This window comes from Crocuta crocuta, unplaced genomic scaffold (genome assembly GCF_008692635.1).
Source record: "Crocuta crocuta isolate KB4526 unplaced genomic scaffold, BGI_CrCroc_1.0 scaffold167, whole genome shotgun sequence".
Taxonomy (NCBI): domain Eukaryota; kingdom Metazoa; phylum Chordata; class Mammalia; order Carnivora; family Hyaenidae; genus Crocuta; species Crocuta crocuta.
The window spans coordinates 6,444,807-6,463,405 of NW_027532406.1; the positions used below are offsets into that span (position 1 = coordinate 6,444,807).

General features: G+C 43.5%; 1 protein-coding gene across 7 annotated transcripts in view; it reads right to left on the reverse strand.

Moving 5' to 3' along the window:
- Window positions 1-1,710: 1,710 nt before the first annotated feature.
- LOC144243456 (hexokinase HKDC1) overlaps window positions 1,711-18,599 on the reverse strand; it is a 46,213-nt gene continuing 29,324 nt past the window's right edge. For 4 of the 7 annotated variants that reach the window (XM_077778519.1, XM_077778518.1, XM_077778523.1 and 1 more), the window contains 7 exons: window positions 18,358-18,477; window positions 16,260-16,355; window positions 15,983-16,082; window positions 14,079-14,262; window positions 11,928-12,083; window positions 6,842-7,075; window positions 1,711-2,332 (listed from right to left, as the gene is read on the reverse strand). In XM_077778519.1, the coding sequence (XP_077634645.1) occupies window positions 2,185-2,332; window positions 6,842-7,075; window positions 11,928-12,083; window positions 14,079-14,262; window positions 15,983-16,082; window positions 16,260-16,355; window positions 18,358-18,477 (1,038 nt within the window). In that variant the 3' untranslated portion in view covers window positions 1,711-2,184. The remainder of the gene's footprint in view (window positions 2,333-6,841; window positions 7,076-11,927; window positions 12,084-14,078; window positions 14,263-15,982; window positions 16,083-16,259; window positions 16,356-18,357; window positions 18,478-18,599) is intronic. The other 3 variants (XM_077778520.1, XM_077778521.1, XM_077778522.1) reach the window with 3 other exon arrangements.

Sequence of the window (18,599 nt, forward strand, 5' to 3'; positions counted from 1 at the left end):
CCGCAGTTCTGTTCTGGTTCAAAGATTCTATGATGCTATCAATTAGTCAGAATGTGCAAGGTTGCCTAGATACCTTGGGGCTTCTTTTTCTTATAAGAGACCAGAGCTGGCTGACCTCCTCAAACCTGCCAAACGTGTGGTGAGAGACCAGGTGTGGGAGAATGTGGGAGAATGGCTGCCTGGATCTCTGGGCCAGATCATCCGCGCAGGCAGGAAGGCAACGGAGGAGATGCCCAGCATAACCAGGAGAGAAAGGGACGGGGGGCTGGGTGTGTCTCAACAATGAAAAGGAGAACCGGGAAAAGATAACAAGGACAAGGTTTGGGGTTGATTAAGACAAAGCTCTGATAAAGTGAAACATTTCCCTAAAGAAGCATAACCTCAAGTACAAAAAAATAAATTTAATGAATCCATACATCTCTTCAGAGAAGTATACCCTTAAAAAAAAATAAATTAAAAAAAAGTCCATTTTGGTAAATCTAGGACCCGTTCATAGCAGTTATCTCTATCCATGTTTACTGAATGCATGAAAAAATATTTCCTAGGAAACCTCGTCTCCCTCATCTGTCCCTGGCTCCAGCTGGCCTCTCTCTTACCCTCCTTTGGCCTCCTCCATTCTGTCTGTCTGAACATCCTGCTTCAGCCAATGGTGATAATTAGCACTAGGAATTAAGTACATACATCAAAACCAGCCTGGATGATCTGGAATATTATTCTTTTCCGTCTGTAGCCCATGATAAAGGCCTCTACTTTTTCCAAGGAACATTCCTTGGAACACTTCACTGCTCAATCATGCCTCCATCCAGTAAGTATTTAATAAGAACAGCATAGTCCTGGCTTCACTGGAGCACTACAAAAATGTGTTTAACCAAGAGCTTTCAATCTACTAGGCCTGATGAGAAACACAGGTAACTCTGTGACAAGGTAGAATGTCACAGGTGGCCCAGATTCATAGGGAGGGGAGAGGTAGAGAGGGAGAAAAAAAGAGAGGACATCCACTGGGGCAGTGGTCAGGGACAGGCCATCTCCACTTAGTTCTGGAGGGTAGAATGCAGACTAACTGGTGGGGCATGTGGGAGGGGCAGCTTCCAGCCAGGTAGAAGTCAGAGTGAAGTCAAAAGCCCTCCAGTCAACTTGAACTGTTCAAACGCAAGAGCGTTAGGATCATGTGATAAATGCCCAGTCACTGGAAGTATTCATTCAAATGAGATTTGGATGATTTATTAAAGATATTGTAGAAGATATTCCATATATTTCCCCCTGTTGCTAAGAAGTTTGGGCTAGAGAGATGCTCTCAGCAACTTCTGACTCTATGTGTGCCTTATTCCACAGGCAGAGCATGAAGTCAGCAAGCGAGCCTCCCGAATGAAATAGTAATACGTCATGTAAAGGTTCTTGGGAAGTCAAACATTTTTTTATTCATTTACTTGATTTCATACACCTAGCAGTCCTTCAAACAGCTGTCAACAGCAGCAACACAAACCACATGTAAAATGAAAACAGGTGCCCCAAATGGCACCCTCCCCATCACACGCACATTTTGAGAAGCAAAATCCTATAGGCTGCCGACATTACTCACTGAAAGCATGAAAAGATTCCTACGGGGCTGCCTGGTAGTCAGCGCTTCTTCATTCTGGAGCCAACGCCCCAAAGTCTTTGTTCTCTTTTCACATTTGAAGTCAACATGACACGTTCAGGACAAGTGAGATTAAATCTCCAGTTTATTACATGAGACCCTCTCCTTCTCAAATGTGCATTCACAAGGGAGGACCCAATCTACTATAAGCAATGGCTGAAGCATCCCAGTAGGGGAACTCAGCCAGCCAGGCCACACGGGCAGATTGCGTATATGTTCAAGTCCAACAGCCACAGGACCGAAAGCCACAGAGAACTAGCAGCTTTGGCCTCAACTGAAAAATTTGCTAAATTGGGCCAGATTGCTTTGATTTTACAAGTTGGCCCATCTCTGGCCCAAATGGGCCAATGAGGGGTTTCATTTAATGCCCTTGAAAACAACATCGAGTAACAAAATGCTAAGAGTACCCAAGAACCCGTGGTTCTCTCCCAGCCATCCAGAAGGTGAAGACAGCTAGAAGCCTGCCTGTTGGTCCCTGACTGACTCGTCTGCCAGAGAAAAGGCTGGTCAGTATCCAAGGCACATGGGGCCCAAGCCCAAGAGAGTCCCTATTTCTCCTTCTGTGCCTGCTGTAACCTCTTGGCCACAGCGGTGATCAGAGCGGCTCCCTTTCCACTCCCATCTTCTGACAGCATGAGCGTCACGTCGCATCGAGGAGCTAACTCTTTCACGGTTTCCTGCAATATCCGAGAAAAACTACGAAAAAGAGAGAGAAACGTCATCAGCACTTACATATGGGATCAATACAATTGTGAATGATTCTAATCACGTTTGTTCCTTCCAGCTTGCTTCTTAAGGCTCTAGAATGGCTCCATACACCTCTAGAATAGCTCTTTTCATTTTACCTTTTATTGAGCAACTACTAATGCCAGAGGCCATTCTAGGTGTTTTGCATACAGAATATACATACAAAGTGTAATAACAGCTTAAAAGCAGTTATTAGTATCTTCACTACATTAAAAAAAATTGATGCTCAAAAGTTAAGAAATGTTTCTAAGCTTGTACACCTAGTAAGTTATATTAGGACTTGAACCAGGCCTATCATGTTCTCAGTCTTACCTTTTCTTTTTTTTAGTTTCCCCAAATTTTTATTTTGAAAGATTTCAAACTTACCGACAAGCTGAAAGAATAGTTCACTGAACACCTGTACACCCTCTGCCTAGACGCAGCAAAGTTATAATTTGACCCTATTTGCTTTCCATTCACCCGACCATCCTTCCCTCCCTCCATTAATTTTCCCCCAAGGCACACAGTTGACCTCTCTCAACTATCTTTTGATATATTAAATCCATTTGAGGGGACATCTTGAGAGTCAGTTACCAGGACAGGGGTCAAAGTATGTTTACCAGAGGCCTGGGCATCGAGGGCCCATGTCCTGCAGTCCTGTGTTACCATGAATGGTATAGATGGCATATCTGAGGGCCAGCCTGCTAGGGCAGGATCTGAACCCGACTCCCTCACCCAGCCGCTGGGTGACTCTGGCCACCCGCTGATGCTCCCTGGGGCTCTACTGGTTATGTGGTAGGAGAAACTTTGAGTCTTATTGGAAGCACAGCAGGGTGGTTAGCCCCAAACTTTCCAGAAGAAAGGAGAAACGGCTTAGCAGTCATAGGTCAATCAAGTCTGTCTATCTTTCTTTCTTTCTTTCTTTTCTTCCTTCCTTTCTTCCTTCCTTCCTTCTTTCCTTTCCTTTCTTTCTTTCCTTCTTTCTTTCTTTCTTTCTTTCTTTCTTTCTTTCTTTCTTTCTTTCTTTCTTTCTTTCTTTCTTTCTTTTCAGGTTCTTTAAGCATACAATTCAGTGTTTTTAGTGTATTCACTAAGTTGTACAACCATCGCCACTATCTAATCCCAGAACAGTTTCATCATCCTAAAGAGAAACTCCATTAATAGTCACTCCCCATTCACACCAACCCCCAGTGCCCCCCCCCCACCACCACCACTCCCTGCAACTACTAATCTACTTTCTAGCTCTACAGATTTGCCAATTCTGGACATTTCATAAAATGGAATCATATAGTAAGTGGCCTTTTGTGTCTGGCTTCTTTCAGTTAACATGATATTTTTCAAGGTTGATCAAAGTTATAGCATGTGTCAGTACTTCACTTCATTTTCTGAGCACTAGCCCATTGTATAGATATGCTACATTTTGTTTCTCCATTCATTGATTGATGGACATTTGGACTGTTTCCTCCATTGGTTATTGTGAATAGTTCTGCTATGAACATCATCAACAAGTTTTTGTCTGAACATGTCTTTAATTCTCTTGGATACACCTAGGAATGGAAATGCTGGGTCATATGGTAACTCTATGTCTATCTTTTTCAGGAACTGCCAAATTGTTTCCCACCAGCAATGTAGGAGGTCTCAAATTTTGCCACATCCTCATCAACACTTGTTAGTGTCAGTCTTTTTTATTTTAGCCATCCTAATGAGTGTAAAATGGTACCTTGTGGTTTGGGTTTGCATTTCTCCAGTGACTAATGATCTAAAGCATCTTTTCACATGGTGCTTTGCCTATTTTTAGATCTTTGGAGAGATGTCTATTGAAGCCATTTGCCCATTTGTTGATTAGATCTTTTTAATTGTTGAGTTGTAAGTGTTCTTTATATTTTCTAGACAGAAATCCCACCTCAGATATATAATTTGCTAATATTTTCTACCATCCTTCAGGTAGCTTTTCACTCTGTTGTATTCTTTGATGCACAGAAATTTTTAATTTTGATAAAGTCCAATTTACCTGTTTTTTCTTTCGTTGCTTATGCTTTTGATGTCATATTTAAGAAATCATTGCTTAATCCAAGGTCAGTAAATAAAAATTTAAAAACAAATCCAAAGATTTATACCTATGTTTTCTTTTAAGAGTTTAATAGTTTTAGCTCTTAAATTCAGGTCTTTAATCCATTTTAAGTTAATTTATGTACATGGAATGAGGTAGGAATCCAACCTCATTTTTTTGCAGGTGGATATCCAGTTCACCATTTGTTGGAAAGAATATTCTTTTCCCATTAAAAGGTCTTCACAATCTTGTTTAAAATCCCTTGACCATAAATGTAGGCGTTTATTCCTGAACTCTCAATTCTATTCCAATGATCTAAATGTTTACCCTTATGTCAGTACCACACCATTTTGATATGTAGCTTTATATAAGTTTCGAAATAGAGAATTGTGAGTTCTCCAACTTTGTTCTTTTTTTGAGACTATTTTTAACTAGTCTAAGTTCCTTGCATTTCCATATGAGTTTTAGGATCAACTTGATGATTTCTTCAAAGAAGTCTCCTGGGATTTTGATTGTGATTGTATTGAATCTCAAGATCAATTTGTGAAACATTGCTACCTTAACAATATTAAGTCTGTTAACATGGGATGTCTTTCTATTTAGGTCTTCTTTAATTTATCTCAACAATGTTTTCTATTTTTCAATGTACAAATCTTGTATTTCTTTTTGTGAAATGTATTGCCAATTATTTTATTCTTTTTGATTCTGCTGTAAATGGAATTGTTTTCTTAATTTCATTTACAGATTATTCATTGCTGATGCATAGAAATGCAATTGATTTTTGTGTACTGATCTTGCATCCTTGAAATCTTACTGAAGTTGTTTAATAGTTCCAATAGTTTTTTGTGGATTCTTAAGCATTTTCTATATACAAAATCATGTTGTCTATAAAGATAGTTTCACTTTTGCATTTCTGATATGGATACTTTTTATTTCCTTTTTCTTGATTAGTTGCCCTGGTTAGACTTGCCCTTGATTTTCCCCTTGAAGTCACATATTTTGGGTCTGGTCCGACAAGCCTCTCCCTTGAATCAAGTCTGGACTGAGAGACAAAAACCATACAACCACCTGGAGGCAGTGCCAGAGCAGGACAAGGTTGAATAGCAGTGACAAGTGTAGACACCCTTCTCTTGTTTCTGATTATAAGGGAAAAGCATCCAGCCTTTCACCAGTAACTATGATGTCAGTTGTGGGTTTTTCACAGATGCTTCATTGGGTTGAGCCCCTTATCCCTAGTTTGTTGAGCATTTTTATCGTGAAAGGTATGTATATTATCAAATGCTTTCTCTGCACCTATTGAAATGATCATGTGAATTTTGCCTCTGGGTCAAGTCTTGGTTCAAGGGAGAAGCAGCTCACAGGAACCACATCAAAAATCAATGATGGCAAGGAGGGAAACAAGAAAAGATGCCAGGCAGTTATTTTGAATTTGTCAACACTATAAGAAGGGCTAAGGATCAAAGATTATAATCACAGTATGTTTGTGTATATATTTAAGTATGATCAGAAACTTTTCTTAGCTTGTTAATACTTTTCCTCCTCACCAAAACAAAATGTTAAACATTAAACAAAAATAATAGCTTTTTGTGATGTGCCATGTACTCTACAGATAGTTTAACCTAATCCTTAGGGCACCTACGTGGCTCAGTCAATAAGTGTCTGACTTCGGCTCACATCATGACCTCGTGGTTTGTGGGTTCGAGCCCTGATACTACACATGATCTTAGCCAAAAGGCTGAAAAGCGATATGTGGGTTCGAGCCCTGAGTCGGACTCTGCGCTAACAGCTCGGAGCCTGGAGCCTGCTTTGGAATCTGTGTCTCCCTCTCTCTCTCTGACCCTCCCCAACTTGTGCTCTCTCTTTCTCTCCCTCAAAAATAAATAAATATTTTTAAAAATTTAACGTAATTCTCACAACTTACGAGGTAGGTAAGATTTTTGTCGTCATTGTATAGATTAAGAACTGAGGCTCAAAGAGGGCAAGAAACTGACCCCCGGCCTCCCAGCTTCTAAGTGGCAGAGCCTGGATTCAAACCCACATTTCCTGATGGGGCTCTTAACCCTTCTGTCCACTGCCTCTGAGCTAAGAAAGTTATAACCAGTTCATACTTGGCAAATGCTCTATACTGTACAAAATATTCAGTTCTCATTAGCTTCCTGTGAGGTCAGGTGAGAGTATGTTAGTAATAATCACTTGTATTTGTGGAGCACTGTGTCCGGTACCTGTAGGCACTCAATCCTCATGCGGCCCTAGGAGGTAGAGATTATTGCTACCTGCCTTTTACAGGATCAGGGGGTTCAGTGAGGAGAGTGAGGGCCATCCTACCACTAGGACACAGGGCCACGAGGGCTCACACTTTGTCTGCTAGATCCATGGGGTCCACGTTCGGCCTCAGCGCCCTCCCACCCCCACCTCTCTGCAGCACTCACTGCGGGTGCAGCTTGTACAGGGTGCCATCCACACCCACGGTGACCTTCAGGTACTCAAGCCCCTGATCTTCCCTCCTCTTCTCCACGACGGCTGCCAGGCCAGCGCCACAGAGCTGGGCTGCCCGCCGGGACACAGCCCCGCACACCTCCTTCACCACGATGCTGTCCTCACACGTGCTGTCCAGGCCAAGCTGCTGCAGGATCCTCCGGACCTGGAGGAGGGCCAGCCGATCGCTGCAGACAAGCAGAGCAGGATGTCAGAACCTGCTTGGGGGGCCCTGGGACCTGCTCCACGTGGCTCACAGCCCCCATCCCTAGATGCCCTGGGCTGAGGGAGGAGAAAATGATCCAAGAAATGGCTAAGTTAGAGCAGAATGCCACAGAAGCTGAGACTCAAGAAAGTCTGCCACCCCCGGGAAGTCCCATCATCTTTACAAAATAAAGTGTGAGCACCTCCTGCGTTAGGCATGTTCAAATCTATTATCTCACTGAAGCTATTATTAGATTTAGCAGCCAATACATCAGGGGTGCATTTTCAGAAGAGGAATCTGAGGTTCATAGTGCCAGGGACTTGCCCATAGACAGTAGAGAGCAGGGATTCAAGCACACAGTTTCTCACACCACGTCTAACCTCTCCCACTGAGCATGCTGTCTCCCGCTGCTCTGGGTTTACTTAACAAGAGGCTGACATTCCTTCTATTTAATTTTTTCTGATTTCCTGTTTTCTCTTCCCAAGGAGACTATATGCCGTTTGAGAGTAAGACTGTGTTCTCAGTAGTAGCCAGGGCTGTGTACATTCAGTGGGCAAGTGAACACATTAGTATACAATGCGCTACTGGCACCTTTGTGAGCAGGATTCTGCACATGGGACCACATGCAAAGCACCCATCGTGGGGACAGGCTGGCCTGGAGTCTAGACCCTGATTCTCTCATGGTGAACTCACAGAGCTCTGACTCCCAAGCTAAACCATATGAAATTACATCCTTGACTGTCTCAGGGAACACTCAGGAAGGAGAATGTTAGGAAGAGAGAACCAAGAAGGAATCTAGACGGCTGTATAGTGGGTTCAGCAGGTAAATGTGGCACAGCCAGACCAGAGAACCCTTTAGACCTTAAAGATGAGTGTACATGAGACTATTTAATGCTATAGCAAGTGCTGATGACATGTTAAGTGAAAAAATAGATTATTCAATACTATGTGCCATATGATCTTGGTTTTTGCTTATGAATGTGAGTCCTTGCAGAGAAAAAAAAAAAGCAGAAGGAAATCTATTCAGATGCTGGTAGGATTACCAGTTGGTTCTTGTTTTCTTGCTTTTACTTTTGAATGAGCAATATGTGTATAGGAAGAAAAAAAGGGGATTATTTATTTTTTTAGTATGTAAAAAAAAAACAACCCTGAAATTCTTTCCACAATCCTAGCCTTCACAGTTTACCTTGTTCTTTCTGTTTTGTTTTGTTGGGTTTATTTATTTTGAGAGAGATAGAAATAGTGCAAGTAGGGGAGGGGCAGAGAGAGAGGAGATTCCCAAGCAGGCTCTGCACTGTCAGCACAGAGCCCCAATGCAGGGCTCAAACCCCGAAGCTGTGAGATCATGACCTCAGCCAAAACCAAGAGTCAGGACGCTTAACCGCTTAACCGACTGAGCCATTCAGGCGCTGCCCCCCCTCCCCCACCTTCTTCTTTCATCTATATTCCCCTGCTTTACCCTGAGAACAATCCTTGGGGTTAAGCAGTAAAAGTATTTCTTTTATAAGGAAAGGAGTTGTCCAGAAAGGTGAAACAACTGCCTCAGGTCACACAACACAGGCAATCTTAAACTCAGACTCTGAGACTATAAGCCTAGGACACTCCCCACAACCCAAGAATCCCTGTTGTACCCATTGGACAATGTGCTTTGAATGGGCCACAGACAGCATAGCACCTACCATTCCCAGCTGGCACCAGATTGGATGTGATTTTTTTTTATATATCATGAAGTTTAAAAATAAATAAAATACTTAGAAATAGGAAATCAAAGCATCCAAAGCAGACACCTTTTATGTGGCAGAAGCAAATATTTCTGGAGGCACATAGGTCCTGCTATCTTACTCCTGTCCAAGAACATCTTCCTTTGTATTCAGGACACACACACACACACACACACACGGCAAAGATACGCAATCTGCTTATCTCTTGCACATGAGGAAGAAACCATTTTCTCCCACAGCAAAAGAGGATCCCTCTGGTCATCAACAGTGATGACTGTTAACTTGCACTTCTGAATCTAATGGGTTGAAGAGCAGACAAAAAAGGGATGCTGGATGTCTGCTTATCAACACTTCCGAAACATAAAATTGCTGCTGCTGCTGCTGCTTCCACCACTATCTTCTTAGACAAGAAAGAGCCTGCAACAGTCCATCTGATTCCTCTAAGCACACTGCTTTCACTTCTAAAGAGTTTTCTGTTTGTCCCAAAGTGATTTTTGGCTTGCTGGCATCTGGCCATGGACCAGGGAAATTACATGAATGAGTGCAAATTGACAGAAATTCCAAATACGAAGCCTCCAATAAGAACAGTGCTGGTGGGGGCGGGCGGGGGGGAAGCAGTGAAATTGATACATTTGTACGTAACTGGTGGTGGTGGAAAGCAGAACTGCTTTTTTAAAAGTGTGTCCACAGGGCAATGCTTCTGTTAACCAAATGCTTCTACTCCTAAGGAAATCATTTGTGAGATGCAAATGATTACACACAAAGAATAATTATGGTGTTACTCAGAATTGCAGAAATCCATAAATTATAAGCTAGACATGTTATACTAAAGGGAAAGTTTAGTAAATTATAGTATAGCAATATAATGTAGCATTATGCAGCCATTTAAAATAATTACACCAAAGACTCAAGATGGGGAAGTCTCTAGAAGTATTGCAGCTAATAAATGCAGAAGTATTAGCATTAAGTTACCATCATTTTACAATCTCAAGTGAAATCACAGATCTTGGCAATAAGCATCAGTGACTCCTTATTATAAAAGACAGATAGTGGTGCCTAGGTGGCTCAGTTAGTTAAGCATCCGACTCTTGATTTTGGATCAGGTCATGTATGACCTCACATCCTGCACTGGGCTTGGCACTGACTGCATGGAGCCTGCTTGCGATTCTCTCTCTCTTCCTCTCCCTCTACCCCTCCTCTCCTGTTCCTGCTCTCTGTCTCTCTCTCAAAATAAATACATAAACTTTTAAAAAAAGTAAACAAAATACAGATAGACAATTCAATGCCACTTGTGAAATATTCTTGTCCAAAATTCAACACTGAATCTAAACATGCATCTAGGTCTAACTATGAAATTTCAGGAAATACAAGAGAGGAAAACCCTAATTGCTGTAACTAGCAAAATTTAGCACGCAGGAAACTTCTAGCATAAAAAAATAGTTTCTTCACCCAATATATTCCAAGGGGAAACAAGAGAGGTTTATACATTAAAAGAGATTTTTAAAAATGTGTATCAACCAAATGACCTGTCTGTACCTGGTTTGGATATTGATGCAAACAAATGAACTGTAAAAACCATTATTTTTAGGCAATTTGGAAAATTGAAACACTGGTAGGATATTTTGAGATTAAGGTTTATCATTAGCTATTTTAGGTGTGGTGATGGTAATGTGGTTATGTTTTGGTTTTTCTTTTTAAAGAACTAATATTTTATAAATATATTTTTAAATAGTTATAGGGGCACCTGGGTGGCTCAGTCAGCTAAGCATCCAACTTCGGCTCAGGTCATGGGCTCGTGGTTCATGAGTTCCAGCCCCATGTGGGGCTCTGTGCTGACAGCTGAGAGCCTGGAGCCTGCTTCAGATTTTGTGTCTCGCTCTTTCTCTCTGCCCCTCCCCTACTCATGCTCTGTCTCTCTGCTCTCAAAAATAAATAAACATTTAAACAATTTTTTTAAAGTTATAGATAAACACACATAAAATGTGATTATTTGTTTCAAATTCATCCCGTTTAGGGGTGAGAAAAGCAGGAATATATCAATGAACCAAGTTTGGTCATGAGCTGATTATTGTTGAAGGTGGTGATGCAAACATTCAGTTCATTTTACCATTCCCTCTACTCTTCTATGTTTAAAACTTTTCAGGGGCATCTGGGTGGCTCAGTCAGTGAGCATTCAACTTCAGCTCAGGTCATGATCTCACTGTTTATGAGTTCGAGCCCCACGTCAGGCTCTGTGCTAACAGCCTGGAGCCTGCTTCAGATTCTGTGTCTCCCTCTCTCTCTGCCCCTCCCTGCTCATGTTCTGTCTCTCTCTGTCTCAAAACTATATAAACTATAAAAAAGCTTTTAAAAATTTATTTATTTAGTTTAATTTTTTTTATAGTTTATATATTTTTGAGACAGAGAGAGAAAGAGCATGAGCAGGGGAGAGACAGAAAGAGAGGGAGACAGAATCTGAAACAGGCTCCAGGCTCTGAGCTGCCAGCACAGAACCCGATGTGGGGCTCAAACCCACGAACCATGAGATCATGACCAGAGCCAAAGTTGGATGCTTAACCAACTGAGCCACCCAAGTGCCCCAGTAAGTGTTTTTTTTTAATGTTTTAAAAAAACAACTTTTCATAATAAAAAAATAGAAACCAGAATTAGAACTGACAATTGTCCTGTATAATCACTGAACAATATACAGAATGATATGTGTACTATGATTGCAATTATGCAAATATGTTTACACACATTTAAAAATTTGAAAGAGAATATGCAAAAATCAAAACAGCTATATTTGGTCATGAGCATATGGGTGATTGTTTTAAAGAGTGTTCTTTCATATTATGGACACAGCATCTTTTCAGGAACAAGAGAGGATCATTTTTCAGCCTAAGCTAAGCCCTGTCGAACAGTTTAGGAGCCTCAGGGCCCAGGCACACAGCTGGCCCTTCAGTTGTGTGCTGTGGTCCTGATGCAGCTGGAGCCACTCTAAGAGGAAACCCCTTGCTCAGCCAGGCCCTTACTGTTTTTATTTTTAAATCTCAAGTCTGCTGGACCCCAGCACGACACCAGCACATCCCAATCAGTGCCTCTCACACCAAGCAGGTGAACCTGGTCACAGATCACCTTTCAATCTGGGACAGAAACTTGGTTTCAAAGATGCCCCTGGTCCGGAGACGCTCTGAAATCTGCCCACGGAAAAGGAGTCCCTGCTTGGTGAGGTCAATCAGGATCTGCCGCACAATCTCCCCCAGGTACATCCCGCTGGTCATTTTCTCGTATCTGTTTGGAGAACAGGGATAAGATCGGTAAGGGCAGGAAAGTCAGCACCGGTGAGCGGTTCACGAAAGGACCATGGGTCTGGGTATGGAAGGTATGTCATTGGCATCCAACAACTGCCTGGTTTGGAGTGCTTCGGAGTGGGTAGTAGGCGCAGAGAAATACAATGTAGAAGTCTGCATGATGTGGGAAAGCCAGTCTTTGGAGCCGTGTTAACCAGGAAGAAGACAGCTCCCAGCTCTGCCACGTATTAACCGCATGACCTGAGCGAGCACCATAAGCCATCATCTATAAAACAGGGAACAAACCCCTGGTCCCACTAGAGTGTCGGGAGGCCAGCATCTGGGACACAGCAGGCACTGAGCAAAAAGTGAGTCCCTTGCCAGGACCCGAAGCCCATTCCCCTTGGCTTTGTATTATAAACCTGGTCTACTAGTTTCCCCTTGGCTTTGTATTGGAAGAAATCTGTTCCACTAGAGATTCTGCCCCATGAAATAATAAACTGCACACACCAGGGGTTCTTTAAAAATGTTGGCTCTCCCCCTGTTTTCTACCAGGCTGTGAGCTCCATGAGGGAAGGAACAAGAGGAAAAGGGGCTTTGTGACCAACAGGCACGGACCAGGCACTCTGCACAGGCACTTGTGACAGTATTACTAGCAGTGACATGGAGCTAGACAGCCACTTCCTGCAGGCAGGTGGAAAGCTGAGTGTGCCTGAGACTTATGTGCTGGACTTGTACTCACTAAACTGCTCAGGACCTCGTCAGTCTAAGGAACCAACACTTAGATAAATAATGGTGACAGCAAGGCAAATCCAAATGTGTTGCTTCCTTAAACTCTCACTCTAAAAATGTGAGCCTCCAGGGGATTCAGACACAAAACTAAGTCAGAAGGAACTTGTCCCTTCAGAAGAGCCATGATACTCAAATGCCCCAACCTGGGATTCAGAGACAAGATTCCTTCTTTTTGGAGCAACCCCTGGTTCAGCTGGGCTGACCATAACCCACCCTCCTCCCAGCTACAGAAACTAGCGCCAAAGGAAGACCAGGACCATTAGGGCCGGCCTTGGCCTTGCCCAAGCATCTTCCTGTACAGTGTTCTCAGCTCCCTAGTTACCAAGGCATATGTGGCCCAGGTATCCCATTACATTTCCTATCTGTTCAACTTCTCCACTTGGATACCATCGTCATGATAAATCTATATTTTCATCTTATTGTATATATTAAGATACTGAGTTTCATTGTGACAAACACCATATGGCCTGAGAGCAAAACATTTACAATCTGGTCCTTTATGGAAAAAGTTTGCCAACACCTGCTGTCATGGATTAATTATCAATTCCTAACATGCTACCTCTATTCTACCCACCGCTTTCTCTCTCACTCAAGAAGCACGATGAGAACACAAGTGAAAATGTACCGTATTTTTTCTTAGAGAATCATTCATTGCTTTCAGTATTTTTAGTATGACAAGTAACTGGAATATACCTCACAAGTGATTGTGACCCATGGTGGGACATGACATCATGACTGAGAACCAGTACTCCCATCCATCACCTGCTGTCCCACCCCCTGGACTGTAACAGTGGTCACCAGCCTGGTAGCCAGGTCTTGAGAGGCTGAGGATATTGACTTCTAAACTGGATTTACTAGAAGCCCACCCTGAGAGGGCCTAAGAAGTCAGATCTCCCTGCTCTGTGACACTTGGCCCACGGCAAATGGACTTTGTGAGCATCTCTGAATCACTTCCAAAGCCCCCACTAGACCTTATGGCACCTTATAGTAATTAGAAAAAGGCACCCCTTCTTTCTACTTGTTGGAAACTTGTCCTACATTTTGCTTTTGTTCTAATAGGACACTTCACTGACCTCTGATGGAAAGTTGTAATAAAAATACAAAGCTATAGTGCCTATGATATGAACGTAGTACCCCTACCCCCAGACCTGGCAATGTCATACACTGCACAACATGCATAAATACACACAGCCACCCTCCTCACCTCTGTTTGCCAGGGTTCAAGGACCCCTCGTCCACCTTCCTGTCATACTGCGTCCGGATGTCGTCTATGCAGCCATTATCTCCAAACCCTCCCCACTCGGTGTTAATGCACATCTTCCCTTCATCTCCTTCCACCAGTTCGATGTTCTTCATCTCCTCCATGTAGCACATGTTGCTGCCTGTCCCTAGAAGGAATCATGAAGGGACTTTAGTCTTTAAAAGACATCACCAGGTCCCAAAGAAGCAGAGGAGCGCAGTAGACAGGAATTTAGGCTTGGAGTCAGATATGACTGGGCATGAGTTCCAGCTTTACACTCATAACTAGGTGACTGTAGACAAGTATCTCATCTTTTAGAGGTCCAGTTTCTTCATCTGTACAAAGGACACTTGCCTTATAGATTTGTTATAAAGGAAAACATGAGATGAAGTTCACAAGCTTCCTCCACACAGTAAGCATTCAGCAAGGGGTACCCGAGATAACACCATCTTCCTCCTCCTCCTCATCACATCACATCACATCATCATCCTCTTCCTCATAATTACTGTTAAGCTACAGGTACACAAAGTGAGCTCTCAAGTAGTCACAGTTACCAGCCAGAGCTACAAGGGACCATGAGGAATAATCTAGTCTTAGATAAGTAAACATTGGCATCCATAGGCCACCTTCTTTCTCCTTTGCCCATGACATGGTCTCTGAACTATTCTTAGAACGACAGCCCAGAGGGGCGCCTGGGTGGCTTAGTCGGTTAAGCGTTCGACTTTCGCTTGGGTCATGATCTCGCGNGGCAACAACTATATTCAATCAAACAAGTCTCACCCCTTTGTCCTCCTAATTCTAGCCTGACCCCTCCCACAGAGGAGGAAACTCAAGTCCAGACAGAAGAAGTAACCTGCCTGCAGTCACAAAATGGTAAGAGTTTCTGGGAGATGAAACAAACCTCTTAGCCGGCATTGAAGACATCTCACTACATCCCCATCTCCTTGTTCCAGCCACTGCCCACATTCAGGGAGTCCAGACAACCTACTGGAACAACTGTCCCAGATTCTGTCTTTACTAACCTGTGCCTGTCACTTGATGCCTCTCATCTCCATCTTCATCTGTTTAAATCCCATCCCCTCACCAATTCGAGTCATCCCCCTGAAATCCACCCCTCCCCCCTTCATCACTGCTGGACATCTCCCAAAGGCCCCCAAAATACCTATATTACATGTCAGGCCACTCCCTTCTCTTCTCCTACACCTCTCTTCTTCTTTCCAACTCTTCTCCACCCTGTGCACCCTGACAGCTGGAAGAGGTTGTCAGATAACAGACAAGGTATATATTGCAGCCGCATGAAAATCTAGCTCTTTCAGCCCTAGGCCCACATGATCCAACTGTGGTCTCTTTCCACCCAGGATAATTTGCCCCAAGGCGCTGTTTTGAAAATCCCTTCTTTCTATGTCATTCTCCTTCCTCAACACAAGGACAACGTTGGCTTAGGACCCTTAAGGAGAAAGATATTAAGTAAAGATTTAGAAAGTAGAAGACCTGGAATCCTAATCTTAACTTCATCTCTGCCTTGGTCAAAGCTGGCTTTAGAGCCACTGTGTAATGGAAAAATGGTCCCCATGCACTTTACTATGTTAAAAGGAAACCACGACGGGGTCCCAGGTGGCTCAGTCAGTTAAGCATCATAAGTCAGCTCAGGTCATGATCTCACAGAGATCTCACAGAGCCCTCATTGGGATCTTCTCTGACAGCTCAGAGCCTGGAGCCCACTTCAGATTGTCTGCCTGCTTCTCTCCCTGCCCCTCTTTTACTTGTGCTCTTTCTCTCAAAAATAAATAAACATTAAAATAAATAAAAGGAAGCCACCAAAAGATGAGATGATGAGAGCAGGCTAATGGACATGCCTGACCACTTACCTGCAATCAGGCCAATCTCACAGTTAGGATCTTCATATCCACAGGTCATCATGGTCCCCACTGTGTCATTCACAACCGCAACTATGTCCAGGTCAAACTCCTGCAAAGGAAGCAGCCATATTGTAAGTAGGATGTACAAGCCAACCAGGCTAAGGAGGGCCACATTAGCGCAATGGAGGGCAGAGGCCAGAGTCATAGGACTGGGCACGGGATGGCAGAGTAAGGGGGCCTGGGAGAAGGGGCAAGGGGAGGCATGAGCCTTAACACCGTAATGTACATTTCTCCTCTTGATGGCTTCCCTGAGCATGTCCACTACGTCTTCCCCTTCACAGTCAGTGGCCTTGAAGCCTTTGGTCCACTCAATGAGTATTCCCTGGAAGAAAGAAGAAGTTCACTTGAGCAAAGCAGTTTGCTGGGACCACCACACAATCTCAACATCCAATAGATACAAAGTGCTATGGTCGGCTGCTGGTCCAACCCATGTGCTTTTGACTGCTGCACCTTGCACTGGGCCTAGAGGTGATGCCCAGGCCAGGTTCACTGCCAAGTGGGATAACTGCAGCAGTTCGTATTTATCAAGGGTCAGCTCCTCTTCCCTGGCCATGACTGCACAGAACACAGGCCTGGATCATAGGGATTCTATTTCTAATTCAGCCAAGGACCGATTAAGATGGGATTAAAGATAAATGCTATCAAGTGTCCATCAAAGCATAGTTCCACAGTGAAAAACTAGAAGCATCCCCTTGTTCCAACAATATAGATCTATTATCTTGTGCATCAATATAGGAAATGTTAAACAGTCATAAAAAATCATGCTGTAAGAGAACATTGAATGTTAGAGAAAAATGTTCACCATACACTGTAAAGTGGACACACATTAAACAGATAAGGATGCTGAATTATACTATTATTCTTTTAAAACACACATACACACACACACACACGCATGCACTCATATGTAGAAAAAGATCTGGAGCAATGCCTATACCAGGAGTAGACAGTGATCCTCTCTGGGTGAAAGATTATGGGTGCCTTTTAGTTTTTCCTCTTGTTTGTCCATATTTTCTACTTTTCCTAAAGTTAGCATGTATAATTTTTATAATACATACAAAAAAGAATTTTTCAATTTTAAAAGAAAGCCACAGGTTACACTGTTAGCCAGAGGCAGGAGCTTAGTCTAGCCTCAGACTCCACGGCCTAGAGCAGGGAGTCAGGCAACAGCGTCTAGACCTGGAGAGCTCCTGGGGACAGGAGGGGACTAGCAACTCTGATGCCAGAGCTCCCACCCCTGGGCTAGCGGGCCACCTCACCCCGAGGCTCTCAGCCCTGGTCTCGCGAGATCCTGACTTGAGCCGACATCGGATGTTCAAACGACACAGTCACCCAGGCACCCCTGGAGAATGGTGTTTTATCCAAGAATTCTGAGAAAGACTTTGTGAGACATGTTTCTAAATTATTATGAATGATTTATTACAATTATTATCCATGATGTTCTTCATCATCAACTAAGTAAGTGTTCATATGATAAATTCTTTCTCTGATTCTAGTATCAGGAAAGAAATACACTTCTGATGCACCGGCAAACTTTCATTCACCGGAGAACACCCTGCAGCCTACCGTGTCTCCCTGTTTACACTGGCCGCCCAGAAGGACACAGCCATGATTACTACCTAAAAGCTATAACTGACTTTAACTGGTCATTACCTCTTTCGATCTCCCCATAATATGATTTAACCTTCCATTTAACAGTTCTCTTACACATGTGTCCCTTTACTGTACACTGCCCTACATCTTTTGTGAACTTCAATCCAAAAAATAACAGTGGGGGCACCTGGCTGGCTCAGTTGGAAGAGCTTGCCACTCTTGATCTCGGGGTCATGAGTTCGAGCCCCACATTCAGAGTAGAGATTACTTAAAACAATGAAAAATCTTTGGGTGGCTGGGTGCCTCAGTCAGTTGAGCGTCTAACTTCAGCTCAGGTCATGATCTCACAGTTTGTGGGTTCGAGCCCCACACTGCGCTTGTTGCTGTCAGCACAGAGCCTGCCTTTGAATCTGCTGTCCCCTCCTTTCTCTGTCCTGACCCCACTCCCACTCGAGCTTTCTTTCTCAAAAATAAACATTTTTTTAAAATCTTTAAACACTTTTTAAAAATTAAAGATCTTTAAAACAAAAAAATACCAATGAAAATGGGACTTAATGAATAGAAAATATTAATAGAAAACATAATCAAATTATTGATTATGTTTCCCTAGATGCCCTGAACCTGAGACCCTTAAATAAGGAAATAAAGGGTGACTCAGAGGTACCCTGAGGTTCCCCTGGTGGAGGAAGGAAGCCCACCGGGCTGTCTGTAAGTCTGCTGGGCTGTCTTACCTTGTCAATACTCGTCTGCCTGCAAGGAAATGAGAATGTGAAGCCCAAGGGCAGCTGTGCTCCCTTGAGGCCCATGTAGTCCAGGAAGTCAGCGATGCATTGCACAATGTGGTCAAACAGCTGCAGGGAAAGAGTGGCAGTCAGGCCGGGCCAGCAGGGACACGGGGTTGCAGGCTGGGCCTGTGGGCACAGACCACCCCCCCCCCCCCCCCCCCCCCCCCCCCCCCCCCCCCCCCCCCCCC